This window comes from Nomia melanderi, chromosome 14 (genome assembly GCF_051020985.1).
Source record: "Nomia melanderi isolate GNS246 chromosome 14, iyNomMela1, whole genome shotgun sequence".
Taxonomy (NCBI): Eukaryota; Metazoa; Arthropoda; class Insecta; order Hymenoptera; family Halictidae; genus Nomia; species Nomia melanderi.
Window position 1 is genome coordinate 2352174 of NC_135012.1, and position 22822 is coordinate 2374995.

The following is a 22822-nucleotide window of genomic DNA, read 5'->3' on the forward strand; positions in this document are numbered from 1 at the left end:
CCTCGATGAGCCGTTTCACCTTTCATTCGGCATCTGTAACACTAGAGTTTGCTTCCCGTACCCAGACGTCCTTCGAGGATTTATTTAAAACCCCCTCCCGCTCGTTTTTTTATCATTTTGCCGTGCGCACCTCCGGCGGACGCCATTTCTTGAAGAAAATTCGCGAAATGTTGGAATATTTCGTACTTTTAGTTACCATTGGTCGACTTTAATTTTTTGATCAATTTCAGTTACTGAGAATAGGGGAGTAACTGATTCGAATTGAATAGACATTGAAAATGTACATTACGGATAGTAATAAACAATCTACTCTACCTATCAATATTTTTACCCATCTCCCTGTGTCTATGTCCAGTAAAAATACTCGAATAAAGTGAAGGAATAGTGAAATGAAAATTCCAAGATCTACCTGCGCCTGTTTCGTTAATGAATTCAGATTGCCGACAGTTCGTGGGACCTGACACGATTTTCGTGGGAAAAGCGAATACTTTCGGACACACTTCTGATTCGCGGAAGGCTGGTTCAGTAATTTAACGGAGCAAAGTGTCACAGGGGAATGTAGAACGGGTTCCCCGTAAGAAAAAGGACAGCGAAGTTCAAAGAACCGCCTGTATCATCGTTGCAGTGTCTCATACGCGATGCCAGGCCTGTTTGACAGCGAGAACGGACCGTGGAAAGTCCGGACATTGGTGATTCTCGACGGAACGCTCGCCGGACGATGACAAAACCCGCTTCTTCAAGGGCGCGTTCGCCGTCCAGACGGTTCTGGGAAGACCTGCGCTACGGGGAAGTCTCGGGCGTTGAAATTTTACGACTACTCTTCGCCAAAAATTCAAAATCTCCCGGCTGGTCTCATTCCGTCGCGGATTCGCCGGAGAAAATAACAGAGCAGCGAGCTGACTTCGGACGAAACGAACGAAGTTCGCCGACGAATCTTGCGAGAGACTTGTCTGATCGTTAGCTGAATCTACTTACGAAGTAACGTGACTAATTACTGACTCATCTAATATATCAACCGTACTCTGTTACCTTCTTAACGAATAAAATTTCGATGATCACGACACGTTTTCCTTTAAATTCGTATTATTTTGCTCCTCTTTTTGATTGAACTTTTCGTAAAAATCACATAATGCGATTAGATGTTTCGTATGTTAACGTGTTCTCCAGTTTAGATACAAATTTCTGCTTCAGTCGGACAAGATGAAACCATTTCTGCGAACGGTGTGCCGATTTCCCGGTCGCGGACGCGTTTTTACGCGTGCCGAGGATCGAGAAACCTATATTTCACGAACGACTAATAGAAACCAACAGGTACGCCGGAGCCGGGTCAAGGCAGGGTACTCGAAGAGGGAATTGATCAGAAAACCGTCGATTTTAATAGCCGATAAATCTCGGGTTTCACCATTGACTCGGCTGCACGCTTCGTAATTCCCGATGGCTGCGAGGAGAGCCGCGACGCGCAAGGAAGCAGCCGGCGCGGCGGTTTTATCATTAACGGTTGCTAATTCCCTCGTAAATGTCCGGCGCATCTGCATTCGACTCTCTTCCGACATTTCCGCGACGAATTTCTTTGACTTACTGTACCTTCCTTCAACGGTGGAAGGTAATCCGAACCTTGCGCGGCAGGTTTCTGCAGGCTCTTGCCGGAGAATTCCGTTTTGTAAGGATTTCAACCGGTCGGTTTCATAATATACGGAACAGTCACACGATTCGCGTGTGCGCTTGAATGGAATCTTCGAAAAATCCACTGGAAACTAAAAGGACACGTTTACATTTGCAAACTATGGGAAGATTTTCTAATTTTGCCACGTCGAATCAACTGGTGATCGAGCGTCGGATTAATCGGTGTTTTTTTTATTTTAGATAGACTTTCCGGGAATAGTTATGTACAGCGTATCTAGTTGGAAGTGTTAGCGATAGAACATTGTGACAACATATTATAAAATAGAAAAAACACCAATGAATCATTCGTTGCTCGGTCACCACTCGATTCGACGTGGCAAAATTAGAAAACCCATCTACCCACAGTTTGCGAATAAACATCTAAAAATATAAATCGATCAGAGTCAGTGAAACCTTCTAGAAGAAGGACGCGAGAGTCTAGTTTCCAACTAATCAACCGTGAAAGGATCTAGGGCCGCGTGGCAGCGTCGAAGTTTCGAAAAGTGACACTGTGTCAGGTATCCTCGGGCCGGCAGGAGCGCGGCGCGGCGCAGCGCGGCGTGAGATAAGGTCGAGGTCGAGGGTCCACTGGCAAAACTGTCGTTACGCCTACCGGGCCGGGGAAGGAAGGAAGGTCGAGGCCGTTTCGGAATTCTCAAAGGGGACCGCCTCGGGGATGGGGGCGTGCGGGTGATTACCGAAAATGGCCGTGTATTTGCCGCAATTACAGGAACAACGGTAACAAAACAAAGGCACACCACCAGCATGGGTCGGTGTTCGGGCGACCATCTGTTGGATAATAGTCCGTTTCGAACCTCTTCAGGGAAGAGGGGGGAGCTGGTTCTATGAACTAGAAGCGGCAGGAAGAGAGGTGCCTCTCGCGAGAAGATACCCCGAGATCTTCGGCCGGGGATCATCCCTCGCTAGCTTCTCTCGCTAAAATATCGACGCGAACGACGGGCTATGTAGATCATCGAGTAAACTGTAGCAATTGGATTTTCAAATCCAAATCATCGTACCGAGGATTCCATTTATCCAAATAAAACAAGGATGTTCAAATTTATGCTTAGGCAAAAGATATTCCTTAGACGAGAGAAAAGATTCTCTTCTGCCACTTAGCAATTGTCAATTTTAGTTTTCCAAACTTGAAGAATCTAAAGCGATCCGATATATCTATCGATTCCTGAGAAATACCTAGGATCAGAGAGAAGAATCTTAATCACTAACACGTTCATTCACAGCATCGGGAACTTTTACCGTTCGATGATTGCTGCTAAGTAGGCGACGAACACTAAAGCAGCGATCATAATGGAAGGATAAATTGTATGTAGGATCAACGATCTATACTCCGATGTTTCTCATCGTGACTCAGCATTCATTGATCGACTCGGTGTCGTCACGGCGTTGGTCACCGTTCAACCGACATTACGGGGGATTTCTTTCAAGGCTCGCGGAGGTGTAACCTCGCCGCGTTGATCCTGACCGAAGGAACGCACGAGTCCTGACCAAAGGAACTCCGAGTTGTTTACTACTTCCTTCTTTCTCTCTCTCTCTCTCTCTCTCTCTCTCTCTCTCTCTCTCTCTCTCTCTCTCTCTCTCTCTTTCTCTCTCTATCTATCTATCTATCTATCTCACCCTATCTCGCTCCCTCTTTCTCGCTCTCTCTGTTACTCTGCGGGTGTGAAACCACAGTGAGGTGGTTTTGGTGCTTAGTCCCCCGACCAGCCATCTACTTAACGAACCGTCCATCGACCGCCGTCATTTCGTCGTTTCTCGGTTTCTCTCCCACCTAACTCTGCCCCACACCCAGCGCCCCGGTGCTACCGCTAGCCGGTGGTTCGATCTCGACCTCATCTTCCTCCCTCGAACGTCTCGGGATCGGTCTCCTAATCCGCGCGGAAATCGCTCGGATACCTCGAGACGTCTCGTTGGATCAGCTAATGGGTCATCAGACCGATACAATCCTGCACAGTGGCTGTTGCGCTGACTGTGACACCTGGGAAAGGTGGAATTGTAACTGTATCCGGAATGCTTGGCTTGGGAATGTTATATTGTTGCAGCTTTTAAAGCTACTATGGTGTACTGATCTTCCGGACTTGAGGTTGCTGCGATAAAGTTAAGTGCTTGAGAATGATCTTTCATAAGGTAGAACCTGGGTGTCTAAGGTTTGTTGCGAATTCTTGATGATCTAGATTATAGATCCTAGAAGATACCCTAATGCTAAAGTAGATAGAGTATACACCTTAGACTTCGAAGACCTAGGAATCCTCTGAAATGATCATTAATCCATCGAAGAACTGACGAATAGAGGTCAAGTTTTAATCTAGAATAGCTTTAAATCCCTATCAACTACCTCCGCACCAACAAAAACGTTCCAACTGATTTGCATCGACATCGCAAAGCCCAAGGAAGCTGCTCCAGGACAACTGCGACGAAGAAACAGGATAATACAGGAGAACGTCGAATGCTTTCCCGGTCGCCGTTGGAAAGGCAAGGTTCAAAGTCGGAAAGAGATCGGACGCGAAGAACAACGTCGAACAGACGAAGCCGTGGGGCTTCGTTTCCCACCGAGATAGATGCTCGTTTGGTCGTGTAACGTAAGTCGATATTGCGTCGTCTCGATATTCCTGCCCCGACACGAATGACGACACACGCGTAAGACACGCGTGTACGAACGAGACACGCATCGGGCCCGTGCACACCGGCAGAACCCTGCCTCTAACGTGCCGTGGAGAGAGAGAAGAAGAAGTCTTACGCATACGCGCGGCCAGGAAACTCTTGTTGCCCCGCGTATCGCTTACCGTCACCGATTTCTTCTTGCACCAAGTATCCTGTGCCGGGGATTGTGTTTCCCTTGCGACGTCTTCGCAGCCCGCGGAGAACTGGCTACCAGCTCGCGATCTCCGCGGATGCCTGGGAAATCTGCGGCGAGGATTCCTCCGCCGCGACTGTCCTTCGAAACTTTGCTCCGGTTTTCGGAATTCTTTCGAAACGTGTCGGTATTGTATGTTTCTTCACTAAGCGGCCTTCGTATTTACGAAACTTGTTTAGTTGGAGAGATTACCTATCTTTTAATAAAAAATTATTGTCTCTTTAGTAGCAGAACTAATTGATTAAGAGAGTTATTATCTCTTTAGTAGCAGAACTAATTGATTAAGAGAGTTATTATCTCTTTAGTGGCAGAACTAAATGATTAAAAGAGTTACTATTTCTTTAATAGCAGAACTAAATAATTAAGAGAGTTACTATCTCTTTAGTAGCAGAACTAAATAATTAAGAGAGTCATTATTTCTTTAGTAGCAGAACTAAATAATTAAAAGATAATTTTCTGTTGAAAGACAGATAATATGTGCAACTAAACGAAAGTTCCATTTGCATCGCGAAGAAAGCTGCCATGCCTCGTACAGTACATTGACAGACACTTTCACAAAAGTACTGTTAACGTTTAGGCAACGATCGCCAGAATCAATCACTCATTCCACAGAAATTCAAGAGAAATAACCTGACACCATCCGGCAGACTGTCAAAACGAAGAATAGGCCGATCATCACGAGGACACTATTCAGCAACGTGAGAACTCAGCAACTTTGCATACAATCTTCGGCAATTTGTCGGCGTGTACGGTTCGTCAATCTGCGGGACGAAGACGGTTTCAGTGACCCGGCACCGGCCAATTACGTTCGTCCTGCTCGCATTTTCTCGCACTCGTCCGTTATTTTCCATTCATCGGCCAGCAGGGCCCCGTCATTCATCCGTCGGTGTTCTCAAAGGAGGAAATCTGTTTAGCGCTTCGCACGCACGCGGCAATTTCGTCTTGGCCCGAACAATGCACGAACGGAACGTAACCGGACTTGGCTTCTGGACGAAACATCGACACGCTTCACCACCCCCCCCCCCCCCCCTCTCTGCCCCCTTTCCTTTTTATCCCTGCTATCCACGACTTGTCTCTCCGTTCACCTCTTTCTCCGCTTTCCTCGCGCGCCACGCTCATTCTTCTCCTCTCCGTTCCACGTTTCGCGCGTAATTTCGAGGGTGAATGAAGAACATGAATGGAGCAACCTCGACGCTCGGAAACTCCTCGGGCCCTCCTGCCGCGATTCATCTCTGGGATCATCGATTTCACACGCGAATTACAGGGTCAGATTTAATGGGGCTTTAAAACGCGCTGAAGCCGGAAAGCTATTCGCACCGTAATTATCCTTGTTATCTTGTACAATGATTCGTGAACGGATCGCCGATCCTTTCGGTACACCGTGGACCCGATTATATATGATTTGCAACGTTAACAATCATTTGGATTCGTTTCTTCTAGCGATGGTTATCATACCATGCGTTGCAATAGAAATTTCTTCGCTGGCCAATCGGCAATTGGTCAAGTTTGGGAACGAACGCTCGCCGGAAACGGTGAATTAAAAGATTTGAAAGGATCGCCGATCGGCCGAGCTATCCGAAAACCGATCCTTTGTGTCCACTGTGAAAAGAAGAATTGCGGGTAGCCGCAATGCATCTTTATGCCGTGATCTTTCCGCGACGAATGATCTTTGATTCTCCGTTAAAACGGCTGGTTATATGTTTGACGAAACTCCAAGCGAATCGTGTTGAGAATTCTTGAACCGATGGAATTCTTTGGAAAAGAAACTGTTCGATTTCGCCGTATTATATTGAAATAAAATTCAAATGAAATCGAATAATTCCTTTTTAATAATTCGATCATTGCCCGATCCAATAAATGACGGCAGGCTTCAGTGACGGGCGTGATATCTCAGGTTCAGCGAAAGCGACATCGATCGGTAATCAATTGTTCACGCTGAAATCGGACCGTTTTTTGGCGATCAATTAAGTTTCGAGTGAGGAAAAAATGAGCGAACGGAGTGAAGAAATCGGCGTTTCTTGTCGCTCTGGTGGCTCCTCGCATGGGGCTTCTATAGCGCCGTATTCAGCCCGCTGTTACTGTTTATCGGCGAACTCAAACGAATCGTCGACTCGGTTTTTCGGCCGAAATCGTAACCCGGAACACGCTTTTTCAACGGCCGGTCGTGCACGTACGGAACCGTTTTCAGTTTCTGTCTCGAATCGACCGGCAGACACCGTGGATTCGGCTGGCCAGATCGGCGAACCTGTTTCCACGGTACTTTCCATTATTGCAAAACGATAATCGTTCGATAGTCGTGTATGAGAAAATTAATAACGCTTCGTTTCGCCTATGAGGTGAGAGGAAATGCGACGGTATTTTTCGAGACAGAATCGTACCTCGATTATTCAGAATATCAGTTGAATTAAATTACTTTCTTCAATGACCGCATCAAGAACTAATAAGAATTAACAGAAACAAGCAGAAGTACGAATGTTTCATTAAAAATTCTAGTAAACCCCTCCAATCTTATAGAAATTCTAAATTAAATCAAGAATAATCAACAGAAAGCAACACTAAAACACACAGAATCCACAGAGCATTCCAATGAAACTTCCTACCGGATAACAATCCGATTTTCCAAATCATCTATTTCGAATGACTTAGTCAGGGATTAAAACTATCCGTTCCAGTTCCCCTCGGTCCGAGCGACTTGCAGATTAATCGAACTTAATTGTGCCGGCCGGTGAACGATCTCCAGGACCGAACTCTCGGCAACGTCGACCAAAGATCGGCCGATCCCTTGTAAATCGGCCGTTATAAAGCGGAGCTGTACCGCGCACCGGAATCGTTTCCCCGGTCGTTATAGTTCACGCCCAACGGCGTAATTCAATTTGGCCCCGGTATTGTTCGACATCTAATAAAGAAGACGAAAAACGCAAGAGGCAGCCGATAGACGACCGAAATCATCCGCAGACAAAATGAGAGAGGATCTGTTCGAGGAGATCGCCGGAGAGAGGAGACGAGACGATCCGTGCCCTCTCGAGCGTGGATCACGTAACTGCCTCCACCTCCTTCATTCGATCGTCTCTCTCTCTACCGATCACTATCCTCCTCTCTTCTTCCTCCTTTGCTTAGCCTCCTCTCCTTCGCTATTTTTTCTCCCGTCTCCCTTTGTTCCTCTCTTTCCCTCTCGCGCTCTCTCTAGACACGATCCAGCCAATGTACCGGGGCTCGGATGTTACGAGTACAGGGATTTCGTGTACCAAAGAGGAGAAAAGAAACGAGGAGAAGAGACGGATAGCAGCATCGGCTGGCTTCCTCTCGATCCTAATTCGTCTACCTCCGCCGGTACTTCCGTTCACCATTCCAGCGGCCTCTCTTTGTCCACGTTCGCCATTCAAACGATCCCCGCGATCGTTCCGCGTCTTGCGAACCTTCGATCTTTGCCTTTGCCGAACCTTTCACGATCGTTCTATCAGTACATTTTCTGTTCGTAGGTTATTCGGATATGGAAGATCTAGAGGAGAGTCTAACGATTGACGTTTGAAAGAGGTTTTCGCAGGAGGTTGAATCGTTACAGTTTCCGGGAGAGAGAATGTTAACACTTTGCACTCCAGAGGCGCCTCTAAATCACCAAATGATTTGAAACAGCAAAACTGTAAACTTTGATATTTAATATTAAACTTCGTATAATGCATCAATGTACGAAATATTGAAAGAAAATAGTTCTTTTCCTGAATGCATGTGAGATTTCTTAATTTAATCTAAGAAAATGTGATCTGTATCTCATTAGAAAATATTGAATATTTCCGGTGAAAACCTTCTGGAGTGCAAAGGGTTAATTGGACGACGATCCTGAAGATATCGTGTAGTAGAATGTATTAGGAAGTTTGTTCAGTATTTTTTCAATTCGAAGAGATAGTATATTTCAGTTGTTTTTATGCGAGTTTGCAGATCGTAATGTATATTGAACACTTCCTTCTTCTTTGATTTTCTGATTACATTCCGATCTTCGAGACACAGCCAAGCATAACCAGTTGTGACGACGAGGATACTTGGTTACCAGGAATTTCCGGATTCCTTATGAAATCACGGCATCGGGGCGATCGAGTGTACTTCGCCGGAAGCGCCGTGGGTGGTGCGAGCAGTAAAAACTACGAGTGGCTTGTAAAAAGGATGGTCCTTCAATTAGAGCTAGTGGAAACTGGGAAAAGAACCACCTTCACGGTTTTATTCGATCCTGTCTCGCCGCGAGTCTTCTTAACCAGTATCGACTGGATCGAGGAAGGAAGCTGAGAATAAAAATACTGTAATCTGTGAAAAAAATTCACGCGAAAAGGAAAAGGACCGTCGGAATGTCTTTTTTGTGGTTGTTAAAAAAACAAGGGAAATGCAGATCGAGTAGCAATTTTCTTTCGTAACCATCCGAAACGGTCGAGGATGCAAAGTTGTAAGCCGGTTAAGAAAGAGTATGGTAATTCGTTCGCCGAGCGTTTCTGCGAATCCGGACGATTATAAGAGACGTGGCGGGACCTTTAAATCCCACTCGCGGCGACCAGCGTCAATTTACGGTTTAGCGAATGTAACGGGAAGAAGCGCGAGACGAATCGCGAATGAGACAGGGAACTCGTTTGCCGCGAGCTTCCGGTGACCTTTCACTGGAGATGGAATTCTTTAGCTTGCAACTAATCGAGTCACTTGTTTCTCAAATTTCTCGGAGATACTTTGATATATTCTTTGGCGATTATAAGGAACCATAGAAGTTTCACTGATTATTCGAAATCATCGCGAGAAGAAATTATTGTGACCTTTCATCGGAGATGGGATTTTTTAGCTTGCAACTAATCGAGTCACTTGTTTTTCAAATTTCTCGGAGATACATTGATATATTCTTTGGTGATTATAAGGAACCATAGAAGTTTCACTGATTATTCGAAATCGTCGCGAGAAGAAATTATTGTGACCTTTCACCAGAGATGGAATTCTTTAGCTTGCAACTAATCCAATCATTTGTTTTTCTCATTTCTCTGAGATACTTTTATGCAATTTTTGGCGATTATAAGAAGTTGTAGAAGTTTAACGTTGATCATCCTAAATCATCGCGAGAAGGAATTATTCATATGCATCTTCACGTTGTTCTTGAACCTTTGAACGTTGCCAGCGTTAAAGGAAACTCGGTGGAAAGCTACGCCAGAAGACAGAAGCAATTATCAGATCTAATTTAATGAACGACTGCACTCGTGCACCCGATTTTCTTTTTCAATCGGAGAAAAAGGGGAAAGGAAAGAACTCGGTCCAAATAAAGGACTGTTAATGGCAAAACACGGGGCGAGCGACGCTTGAGATCGGTTTTCCGTTTCTTCGGCCGACTAGCTGTCGATTATTATTACAAAAACGGCCCGAGGCTTTTTACGCAGGGATTTTCGAGAGTTTTTGCCACAATGTTTCGGTAGGATGACGATCCCGAGGAGCGGGATCCTCTGGATCGTGAAGCGCTTTCTCGGTTCGCTCGTCCGGCTCAATTCTTTCTACGTTTCGAGCCGGCGGATCGACCTCGATCGATTTGCTCTCTCGAGATTGTCCCTCGATCATCTCAAATCGATTCGAACGAGTATCCTGATTGCCGGACGCCTCGATTTTCGGCGATGGCCGACGTGCGAGCCGGCGATAGCCGTTCTCGTGGAATTTCTGCGGGTCACGAGCTTTCTCGGATCTGTTTATACATCGTTAAACAATATACTATATCAGTATTGAGAACAAAATAATATATAATCCATTCGGAAGTAATTTATGAAGATCCTTAAGTTTCAAACTATATTCCATAATTTCTCATTTCTGTATTCCTCTCTGTAATGACATTTTATTCCTTCTAAACTAATATACTACATAAATATGGAAAAGACATTGTTGATATTTATACAGTTTAAAAACTAGACCCTTCAATGTGTAATGATCTTTACAAATCTTCCTCGATGTAATTTGCAATTGAACTATCTGAGGAATGTTATTCCACGAGGCTAATCTCCAATGATTTTCAATGAAGCATGCTCTCGATAGTTCCTGAAACCTGCACCGACGATTTTTTTCCGTGGAAAGTGTCCCGTGGGACGATCCACCTCCGATGGCCAGGAATTCGCAGCAGCGATCATCGTGGGAAAAGGGTGGATGCGTTCGAGCGAAGGGTTCGATTCAATTCACCCTCCTCCGCAGGAGCAGCCCGTGCCAAAATTCGTCTATCTCGTCCTAGATGCTCGATCTCGATCCCTCGTCCACCCTCCACTCGTGGAACAAGAAAAATAAATTCCGTGACACCCCCTGCTCGCGTCGCAACTTCGGCTTGCCAGCAATGCTTCGCCATGATGTTCCTGCTAACTCTTTCCCCCCAAATACACTCCTACTTCTAACCAATACATTAAATTCTACAACTCCAATCTCAAAGAAATAAATAGAAACAAGTGAAAATATCTTCTCCAACTCTTCGCACATTGACATAATATATAATTAATAAATAAAGTACCGAATTCAAGTAATTCCATCCCGGAATCAACGCGCGATTACTGTTTCCATCATTTCAACACGACATCATCGACTCTCCATCAAATAAAAAACTTCAAGGATCAATACTAGAACCACCAGACACCTTAAAATGACTCATTAATTTCTTCATTCTGTAATGATTAACTCTTTGAACTCTGTAGGCTCCAATATTGCACCAGTTCTAATACTGAATATTTTAATAAATTTTAAGAAAACTACCTTAAGATTCTTAAATCTTCCAAATATACACAGTTTGAACTGAGAAGGGAATTAAAGGTCTAAGAAATGTTACAACATTGTTAATTTTCGGTAGGACTACTATCAAAATTGGTAGGAGTTGCTGACATATCACAAAATTATGTGGAGTACTAAGGGTTAAGAAGACTACAGACGCTTCTCTAAGAAATTACTCAAGAAATTGATGCTGCAGTACGCCAACTGAATTATAAATCAATTAACTCACTCAATAAATTCAATCTTCAAGTTTCTATACAAAAATTTCGAAAAGTCAATTTAATTGTTCCGTAGTTTCTTGTTAATGCATCATTCGTAGGGTCAATGTGTCAGTTCGTTTTAACCCCTTGCCGTACAATGACGAGTGAGACTCGTGATTTCTAGACTAATTTTACAACAATCAACGTTGTTCGTTATCCACGGATCAAATCACATAACCATTTCGCTATTATCAATGTATTATCTTCAAATGAAACTTCCGCTTGAAGCAGAATGGAAAATTTTGCTACTTTTCTTCTAAATTGCCGATAGTAAAATGTTACACGAGCTTAGTAGCAGAAATAAATAGTACGTCAAGGGGTTAATTGGTTCGTTTTATTATTATTAATACGTTGGATGACACGGGGGTCATCGGTGACCTCAACCAAATCGAATTACTATAATTCATTCGATTACACGATGATTCTTTAGAAACTTTTCTATATTACAAGTAATACCATTTAATGCATATTCAATAATTCAAACCTGCAATAATAATAACGTAATTCAATTACATAAGTTGATATTATTTTCATTTTCTATATTCGTTTCGGAAAATCGTGCAGCGCTCAACATTTATCAACCCTTTGTGCTCCGAGCAATTTTTAATGTGTCCTGCGAGATGGATAAAGGGTGAAATAAATAGTACGTCAAGGGGTTAACCCCTTGTCCTACAACTATGAGTGAGACTCATGATGAAGATTTTCAATATGATTCAACAAATGTATGTATTACTCAGTTCATTCGGATTAAAAATAAATATTATTCCTCTGTAATCAACTGTTATACTTAAAAAGAAATATAGGCGTAACATATGCCTAGAATTTTTCTCTTTTTCCAATAAATTATTAATGACAAAGTAGCCGTATCGATCAGAGTTGAGAAAGAAATCATAGGCAAAGGGGTTAAGGAAGGTTTCGTCAGGTGGACTAAAAGGTCCTAGCGAAGACGAGGAAGAGTTCCTGGAGCTAGCGCCCGAGGCGACGCGCCTCGTCCGGCGTTCCTCGAGGAAAGCTTGACGAAATCTTCGGCTTCCGCAAAGTGGAATTTCAGAAATCCCTCGGCTGCGGTGCTCGGTGAACTTTATCGCCTGTCGGTTTATCGCGTATCCTGGTGGTACAACATCCTTCGTGTCCGTCCAATCAGGCGCACACTTGGCGGACGGCTTAAGGAAACCCGCGGTGACCGCTTAGCCCAGACCGCGATAATAACCGGGCCGGGTGGAACGTTCCGTTTCTACATATTTCTATGCGCTCCGGAGCGCTACCGACGGCGGAGCTTTCCGCAGATAACCTGAAGCTGATCCGTTCTTCTCCGCGTCCCCGTAAATCCCGGGCACGCGATCAACTTCCGCTGCGTTACGTCAGAAACCGCGGTGGCACCGTTTCCGTCGACGCCCAGAACTTTCCACGGTATTTATAATTACTAGACTGCGGATCTTCATGATAGATCTTCAAATTTATGGGACATCTGGGAACGCAACACTCGCGAAGCATGCGCGTAGAACGAATACATGGAACATAACGTGCACTTTCTGTAATATTTATCAAGAGAAATTATGTCCTGCGGTAATTGTGTTTTTCTAATTGTGTTTTGGAAATCTTGAATTTCCAGAAGAATCCGAAGATGAACGATCTTTGTCGAGTTTGATGAAAATTCAACAATTCTGAAAGATTTGCGTATAGAGAAATGATTACAGATCCTTCCAAGGGAAAGAAGTTCGTTCTTCCAGGGAAACAATCGAACTTTCCGAGAATTGTGCGAAGTTTCGAACTCCACGGAGGCGGACATCGAGGGAAGGTGCCTATTGGTCGGCAGCGACGGGGGAAATAAGTACCAAGATGCAACAACAATCGCGGCCTGTCGAGAACGATGGTGCCGACGGATTTACGAGTTTAATTAAGTTCTGCGGTCGCGTTTGTCATTTTAGCGAGCATCGAAGGCTCGTTTGGCGACGGAGTTCCACACGGGTAACGCAGGATCGCGATAAAGAAAGTCTACGAGACACCGATCGTCCGACGAAACGAACGAAAAACTTCTGGAGAACATTTTTCGCCTCCCTTAGAAAGGGGGATTAATTATTCCTCGCGATGGGGGATTGTTTAGCGTGAAAAGATTAGAACGGAGCCGAAGGCGAGGTGTTAATTACACGTTTTCCTAATGTGTCACGGATCCTTTAGCATTCCCATGGCAAGCATAAGCCGCGTACGTTAATAACCTGCTGATAGAGAACATGATAGGGGTCGCCATGCTGCGCGAGGGAGTCTCGCGAAAGGAGTGTATGTGACACTTTCCTAATTGCCTGGCAACTCCCCCCTCACCCTTTAAGAAAGGTAACCCTTATTCTACTCCCGTTGTTCCCAAACCTCAGACGTTTCCGAGTCTACTGTTCCCCAACACGAAGAAATTCAGTACCGAGCGTACATCATTCGGCAACGCAACACACTCGCCGAATTCATCGAACTCTTACGTGGATAGTTAATATTTCGTTCGGGGATTCTCTGCTAGAAGAACTGATTTCCTTTTCATTATGACATATGTTACTGAACGTTGAAGCTAGTTTCTCGATGGCGAAAGGATTGCTACCTGATTAGATTTTCTGGCGTAGAAACTTGTGAATTGATTTTAAATCGATGGATTAGATGGATTGAAGTATAAGTGACCGCAGGATTCTATGCAATTCTATATGGTCCAATCCAAATGGATGTAAAACGGACCGTTCTCCCGATTCTTGTTGAAATATTCAATGTTACTTCCAAGTGGCAGTAACGTTGAAATAATATTTTTAGATGGTAGGGACTAGAAAGATGATCTGACGGAAGCGAGGCATGAAAGCAGAATAACTTGCAGGTAGATATTAAACGACAAAAATTTATCCGTCGGCAGCTGCGTTTAGCTAAAATCCCCGGCGGTTCAAAGGGGGAGTAATGATTCCGTACAAGCACGCACTAGCCTTCCATTAAGTTGCGACGGACAAAATCCACGGCGAAGCAAGAAAGTACGCGGGACAATCAGTAAGGTGGGGAAAAAGGCCGAGGAACAGCCAGAAAGGCAGCCGCGTTCTCCGCTATTTCGCGGAGGCACGTGGGAATCGCGGGACCGTCCCCCCTTCTCTTCGACAACTTCAACTTCCTCCGGCTCTTTTTCGTATTCCCAGGTCCGTCAATTACCCTCGGTAAATAGGTAAAGAGGCGTGCCGTCGTGGACCCGAGTTTTCGTCCTTTCAAAGTAATTCTAGCTTCTTCGAGCTGGCCTATGTCTCATCTTCGTTTCATCGTAGGGACGTGACAATTCGAGATCGATTGTAGATTGATCTCTTGTTCTTATCTTAAACCATACACTCCTTGCACCGACTACAATATTTAACATGTCGACTGCCACGAGAAACTCCGACGTTTTATGTCACTCAATCTTTTGTACGTTACACTGTTATCTAGCTATTTAGACTACATTTCTCTTCGGTATCAGCTGTGCCATAGATTAGAATCATTTTCCAATGAAGCTCAGGTCATCGATGACCACTGTGGTGTTCACCACAGTAAACGTGTTGTTATTCCATAAATTCAACGTGGTAACTGTGAATTCTCCGTGAATATGAACGAAGAATGTTCACGGAAGTTAACGCTGTACAGTGATCCTCTGCTACACAGATAGGGGATGCTACGAAGACCTCCAACTTCCGAAGTTCAGCAAGCTGTCGCCCATTTTTCTGCACACCACCGAAACAATTATAAACCCGGTGCAAAGGTATCCAGTTCCAACCGAGCCGAACAAACAAGACAAATCCCGTGTACGCGAGCAGACGTCGAGTCAGACAGAAGTAGTCCCAGCGCGGGGAGAGAATATACAATCAGTGTGATTGTTTGACACCCCATAATCAGCGTCCTTACCCCTACCACGCCTGTGTCTCTCTCTCCTGTCTCTCCTCTCTCGCTGCTGAGCTATCCGTTTCGCTCGGGCCAACGGTTCTTCCTCCCAGGTACTTCGGTCCGCTGCCACTGCCTCGGAGCCTCATTACCCCGATCACGACTCGAGATGAGACTCTCGAGGGAAGGAAGACGAGAAACGGACACGGTTATATTATAAGAGACAGGAATAATGCTCGCTTCCCCTTTTTTCTTCACCCGGAGACCTTCTGGCCGAGGTCGTTGCTGCCCTTCCACTGGACACGGCCGCGTCTCTGCGCTTATGAACCGTGTAAACGCGCGTTTCGTCGGACACAGCCGCTACCAAACACCGGGATCCATTGTTCCACGAAAAACGAGTAATCGAGGTTATCGAGAATAATGTTTAAACGTTGAGATTGAGAAAGACAAAGTAGACAGGAGTCAAGCTTCTATCAGACAGAGTTTGAAATCAGATGAAAACTTCTTCGCTCTTTCCACTTAACGATGCCGGACTTTCAAAATAAGAAATCGATTCTCAGATCTCTAACACGTATCAATTACGACAGGTACCAAAGGAATGTGCCCGATGAAGAGCAAAAAGAGTATCGTTCCTTCAGCCCTCTAGATCAAACCGAATTCCGGTCACCCTAGATTGCGTCCATCATTCCATTCGCGCCATCAACCCTCATACTCAACGAAGAGGATCGCAAGCTCGCCGACAGCATGTCCCTCAGGCACCGAGTAAAAACGACAATCGAAAAACCCCGTGGAATCCCAGAATAAAAAGAGCCTCTAATCCATCGGACGCTGCATTCATACGGATGCACAATACACGCCGGGGTACATCGCAGACGGCCGTGTAGGCGAGATTTAGAGGGCAATCAGAGAGACCGGGAGTCGATGGAAAAGAGCGACGAAACGGTCGACGAAGAAGACGGGAGGCGAAGAAGAAGAAGATTGCGAGGAGGCTGGAGGGAGGAGGACAAGATAAGGTTCGCGATTCAACAACGTCTGGCATCGCAAGCGAACCGAGCCCGAGACAAAAGGAGAAGTGGACAGGCAGCAGCGGCAGCGAGGGGGCAAAAACAACATGGATCCAGGCACTCCGGATCGATCGCGGAACGATCGATCGGCCGATCGATCCCTGGTATTACGCAGACGTGCACGTGAGTCGTACGTGAGGCGGTTGTAGGTTGTACCGGCTTCGGATCTGAATCGGTGGGCAGCTTCGAAACACCGTCGACGGCGGTAGGGGGAGAACGTTGCATCGCGGCCGCGGAGGGGGGAGACGGGATGCGTTGGAGGGGGAAGAAAATTGCATCCACCAACGCTCGCTCACTCATTTCGCACTCTATGCTCGTTCGTAACGTGTGCCCGGCCTCGGGTACCTCGCTCATTAGGCGCGAAGAAGAAAGAGACGACGAGGACAGGCCGCGGGGGGGATGAACGGGGCTAGTAAATGAAGCATTTCGCGCTCTCCACTATTTCCCCATTCATCCTGATAGGTGTGAAAACGGCCGCATTACGCTCGCCGCCCCGGAACGAATCTTCGCGCCGGCGAATCTGCCGAGAATAGGTGGAAACGATTTACCGGATGGACTCGCTGACTTGCTCGCTCGCTCGCCCGCTCGCTAGCCGTCTTTGGGGGAACGGATTCGACGCCGTGATCGTGCGAGATATTACCCGGGATCTGGGTCGTTTAGATTGAGAGAAAATGTGTCCGCGGATACGCCGGACTTGTAACAGGCAACCGGAGTTTCTACGGCGAGGTCTCGGGGATTGTTTCGCGGAAAGGTCGAGAGACTTCGGGTCGGTTATCCCGTTTGCATGTGCGCGTATTGGATCTTCTGGCGAAGTTCGCGATGGGAAATGGATGATGCGCAGTTATTGAAGATTGGACTGTGCGCGATTAAGTCGCAGATGGTTTTTAGAACTTCTGGAGCAGGTTTCCGGGAGCTGAACGTCGAGATTGGTTCAGAGTTGAGATTTCAGAATCAGAGATGTTGTATTGAAGTAAGGAAGAGAGAATAATGATTGATTTAATGGACGACGCGGCGAAGGAAAGACGTGTAGTTCTGTCTTTCGTTAACCAAAGAACGTTCGCCACCGATGGATGAGGTAATTACAATGGTGGCCGATCCGGAAAGGTGACACGGGCGCAGCAAAGTTCGCCCCGAAGGTGGTGCGAGGGCTGATCGACGGAGAAGGTGGCGCAGGTCGGAGGAGGAGGAGATTAGGGCAAAGAGAAACCGCAGCGTAGCTTCAAAGAGGTCTTGCCAGCCAGGGGCGCGTCTACTTAACTTTGATCAGGTCGAGACCGCTGATGCGAGACGAGCCACGCAGAAATAAAGTGGCTGCCGACCTTCCCGCCTTTTTGCATCTCGAAATATCGCCCTCCAGTGTTCCCAGAAATCCCCAATTCCCCTATGAAAATTCCTATCGTGAAGCCTGGAGAACTACAATTGCTACGAACCAGATTCGAAAATCTCTGGTACCCTCTAATATCAAAGCAAACATCTACACTACATATCTTCAATGATTAAAATTCTTTTAACTCCTCGGTCACTGCACACTCTCACGGTAATTGTTCACTAAATAATTCTACAACAGAGGAAACGTCAAAACAATAGACAAATTCTAGCATGGATTCTTCATACACCAAGTTTAGTTAACCGAGAAACGAAGGAACAGATCGAGGCCTCCGATTTCCAAGCAGCAATAATCGAAATAATGGAAATCGGCGATGTTAACGTTCTGGGAACCAGGGAAATTCCTTCGGAAAGCCGGCGGGCAAGGCGAAGAGAACACAAGGAGACCACGGTCGGAGGACACTTTTGCCTCGTGCTTGGGTAGATGCAACGGTGCATCCCGTGGCGGGGATCAGCGACGAGAAGAGATGGAAACGGCAGGTTGAATGTCGTTATTACGTTGAATTAGAGGGTGCAGAGCCGGAACGAGGTATGAAACTATTACCTCGCGAAACGGCGGACCTCTCTCTCTCTTTCTCCATCCCTTCCTCCTCCTCCTTCGCCTCTTCTTCGCTCTCCTCGCCGCGAGGGTGGGGTTGGTGCGTAGTTTCGAGTCGCTGTTCCACGAGCCACGAGGATGCTCGCCGTTCAGCGAGAGATGATGATGATACCCGAGGAAGATCCGCGATCAAACAGTATGGAGCAAACAGACCGGAAGACGAACGTTTGTCATCCGAACGCGCTGTTGCTCGTCTCGAATTCGACGATGTAATCAATTAGCGGAGCGAAACAGAGTTCCCTGGCTGGCGATCTTTCACTTGGCGCAGGGGAGTTTTAATTGGTACGTTTTCTCCTTCACAAACGTGGCGAAACGTTTCGAGGAATCGATGCCCAGAGTGACAGGTTTCACCCCGATCGAACGGATGTTGCTATTTTTGAACTGACTACAGAGCATTTGTGTCCGCCAGTGTAGCTTCGTGGACACCGGAGTTCATACATATTAATCGTTTTCCTCGCTGTATTGTGATTGATACAGCTAATAAAGCAACATTTTCACAACGATCGAGTATTATCTTGAGCAACTCTCACTCGAGTCATTGGGAAAAAGTGTGCCAGGAGTTTCAACATTCTCGATCAGTTCCGACGAGAATAAACATCGAAGCGTGGACCTTAACGAGTTTCTATTTAATTTAATTGGCACGGAATCGATCGCCCAGGTGATCGGGCGTACACGACCGGCCCAAAGTGACGGTAGAAGGAACAAGACTCACCGCCGTGTTGAGGGCTGTGCTTGTAGCAATCCTGATGAGCCGAGGAGCCGCCGGTAGCCCCGAGGTGTGTACTGGAAGCGGGCGATGCGGTTGGGTCGGTGTTGTTGGGGTTGGTGCAGGCACCACTAACCGAATTCGCGGTGACGTTGTTGCCAATGTGATGCTTATTCCTACGGTACGGCTCCGGATCACGTAGGTAGGGGGTGAACGGGCTCGGCGCGTCGGGGAAGGTCCCTCTTGGCAGTCCAGGAACTCGAGGCAGTGCGGGAACTCGCGCCAGGCCCGGGATATGTGTTTGCCCTGGAAAAGAACATAGACTCTCGTTAAGATATCTAAAATCCGAAGCCAATCTGACTGATTCTCACTGAGGTCTAAGCGAAGGAAACCCTTAACCTATAACCTGGAAATATTTAACACTAAAACTTACGAGTCAAAATGACCGATTCCTGATTTCTTCATTTTGCAATTATTAAAAAGATAACAGATGTTTCTTTAAGAAATTAAAGAAATGATTTAGCAATACGCAAACTGAAGTATAAATCAATTAAAGTCTCGATAGATACACTCTTAAAGTTTCTATGGAATTTCAGAGAGTCAATGTAACTGCTCGGTAAGTTTAATGTTAAATCGAACTAGGAATTTTGCAGGTTCAAGTCTACCCTTTGAACTAATCATTTTTGTGATCATTAATGCTAGTAAGGAGGTAAGGTATAAGGTTTCTAATAGGATTTTAATTACTTATGTCTTGAGGAGGATTCTAGCGGATGCGAACAGTGAAATCAGTGAATCATCGGTCAGACGAGCAGCTTTGAATCGAATCCACCCCGAAATTCGACTTCTTCCGATCATAATCGCGATCTGAACGAAAAGCATGGGACGGTGACCGGCGGCTAAGGGAAGATGTTTGTGCAATTAGCCCGGCAGAGTAGGATAATGAAGAAACTCGAGCAATCCCCGTGTCTCAATCGGCTTCAATAGCATTCCTCGCACATTCCGGGCACGACGGACTGATAGAACACCGGGGCCAAGTATCGCCTGCGCCTACATAGTGCGCCGGACACGGCGATTCGCTATTGCGTCGGATCGCAATATGCGTGTAACGCGTATCGTTATACGGCGATGCACATTATGCGCCACGTGCATAATCTCGAATGGTTGCATAATCATCGGACAGTATATTTAGCGGGAAGATGGCTCCGCTGTGTAACCGTTTCGTGTAGCTGTTCAAAGGTTTTTCGTTCGAAAATTCTGCTATATTACACCGAAAACACTGAAACATCTCTATCGTCCTGTGTCTAGTCTATAAAACCGTTAATCACACATCTAAAACTAACATTTCTAATACCAACGGAACAACAGAATCTCGACTCCTCGATCCTTTTATATACTAATATCAATCAAACCTGGTTTCGTTCAATTCCGTCACAACCACCAGTGATTTCAACGTAACAGTCGCAGCTGACAGTCCCCAAACTTTCCGACTGTCGTTGTATTTGCATATCGATGTCTCCTGACGTCGATCAAGGGAAGTAGCCCGTCGTGTCCCTCTCCTCTCCCGTCGGGAACAGGGCCGATAGTCGTCGTGTGGAAGCCAAGAATGGGAGCCGAGGCGCAAATTGTTATTCCAGCGTCGAGAAGGAACCGGGACGAGGCAGACGTGGCAAGAAGGTACCAAAGATAAAGAGAGAAAATCAACCAGTGAAGGAGAGAGGAGGAAAGCGAAGGAAAGGGAGACTTCGGCCACGAGGGCGAACGACAAATAAAGTTCGACCGCAAACTGCACGAAATTGTCGGCGAGCCCAGATGGTCAGCTCCGGTACGCCAACCGATGCCTACAAGATTATTCCTCGCTACCGACTACCACGATCGCCCGCCAGCAGAAACAAGGGAGCTCTCTGTTCAGCTCCGCGACCGGATCCCACGACTTCTCACGTACCGGACGCTCGTAATGCCCCCCAAACGTACCCCGGCCGCCTGCCCGCGTCCGACACTCTTTTTCGATACCTCCGTGTTTCCATTCAAGAGAAGCAAACCAGAATGGGAGTGTACAGCGACGGATAATTCCTCTTCCGTACCGTGGAACGCTCGGGGAACGCTTCGTTCCTCCTGGCGGTCCTATTAGATCCATCGGCCGAGCCCGTTTCCCTGTGCCGCTTCAGGATACAACGTTTCGAGTACAGAAATCGTTGGTGAGTTTAGGGTATAACCTACTAGTAACTTTGTTCGTTAGATCCCATAGAATGCTTTCAAGATTAGAATCTGTGGCAAGTTTAGGATATATTCTAACGACTCGTTAGGGTTTCGCAATCTGACTTTCAGTATCTTCGATTTCGAGTCATTTCGATCGATTGAAGAGTAAAATACATTATTGCTTAACGAGCAATTAAGAGGATTTGCCCGAGATTCTAGAAATACACTTTTCCCAACGATTAACTTGATTGTTTCTTTATTTCCATCTTCCGAGTAGAAATAATACCGTGACTATGCGAAGGAATAAGTATTGACGTCGAGCATTGTTATATTAATAGATATAAACGATCGTCGTAATAGCCAAACTAGTCACAAACTAATTGGCCAAGGTATCGGGAAATATACCTGCCACCCGAATCGAGAGGCGGAAAGGCGGTTGATTACAATAAACAAGAACGAACGTGATATAACACCTTCGCCGATTGCCCCTTATGGTGTCGTGGAATGGTTGGTGAAACGGAGAGAGAGAGGGAACGAGAGAGAGGAATAATTCCAATCTCCGCAGCACGAATGGTGGGCTTATCTAATCAAAGTGTGACGGCCCCGGAGGACGGAAATAGCGCGGCTTTTTCCTCCTCTCTAATAACGGGCCCCTCCCTCCGCTCGTCTTACGTCCTCCTTAACGCCAGGGTCTGGCCAGCATTTTCGAGTATTTCGCTCGTTGGTTCGAACAATTTTTTTCTTATTCGCTACGGAACAATTGTAAAAAGGTGAGATGTCTCCACTTCACGGCTAGAAGTTTCTCTCGATAATTCTACCTCAGAGGATTTCACTGTTCTTTACAGTAAATTCAAGCTGAATTTTTAAGTTAGATGGGAATTTGACGATTCTCACCGCTGTTTTCCGTTATACGCACAGACCGAACTGCCATTTCGGTAGAAAAATAACGGAGTGCTTAGTAGGATTGATGAAAACGCTGCTGCAGTCGAAGAATAAATTTTTTCGTACGAAAAACGAACGGTTTCTCTTCTATTTTACTGTTCGATGCTTTCTTCGAGCGTGACTCGAAATAATTCCATAGCGATTCGCGAATGAACGGGCCGAAGCCTGCCATTTGCGAGTCCATCAAGAGGTGTCGCCGAGCGTCCTTTAATCAGAATTTTTGAGAAGCTAATCGAACCGAGACTCCGCGGCGCCTTCTGGCGCCCGAAAAGATGTCTACGGAATTTTATCAATTCTTCTGCGACCAGGAGAACTCACGACGCTCAACGTTTCAATCTACATTCTACGGAGTGATTCTTTCTCTATAGATTGTCTACCGAACGGCGATTGTTGGCAAATTGTTTGCACTGTCGTTTCGTGTTGCGACGTCGATCTATCGGCGTACAAAATTCATGGTTCCGGCAAACAGTTGTTTTTCCATCGAGGGTTCCAGGGGTTCGTTCAATTTTAACTTTTTCA

At 46.0% G+C, this 22822-nt stretch overlaps 1 protein-coding gene across 1 annotated transcript in view; it reads right to left on the reverse strand.

Moving 5' to 3' along the window:
* The window catches only part of LOC116426991 (uncharacterized), a 36981-nt gene that overhangs the window by 3193 nt on the left and 10966 nt on the right, over positions 1 to 22822 (reverse strand). The window contains exon 4 of the mRNA XM_031976788.2: positions 19172 to 19471. Coding sequence (XP_031832648.1) covers positions 19172 to 19471 — 300 coding nt within the window. The remainder of the gene's footprint in view (positions 1 to 19171; positions 19472 to 22822) is intronic.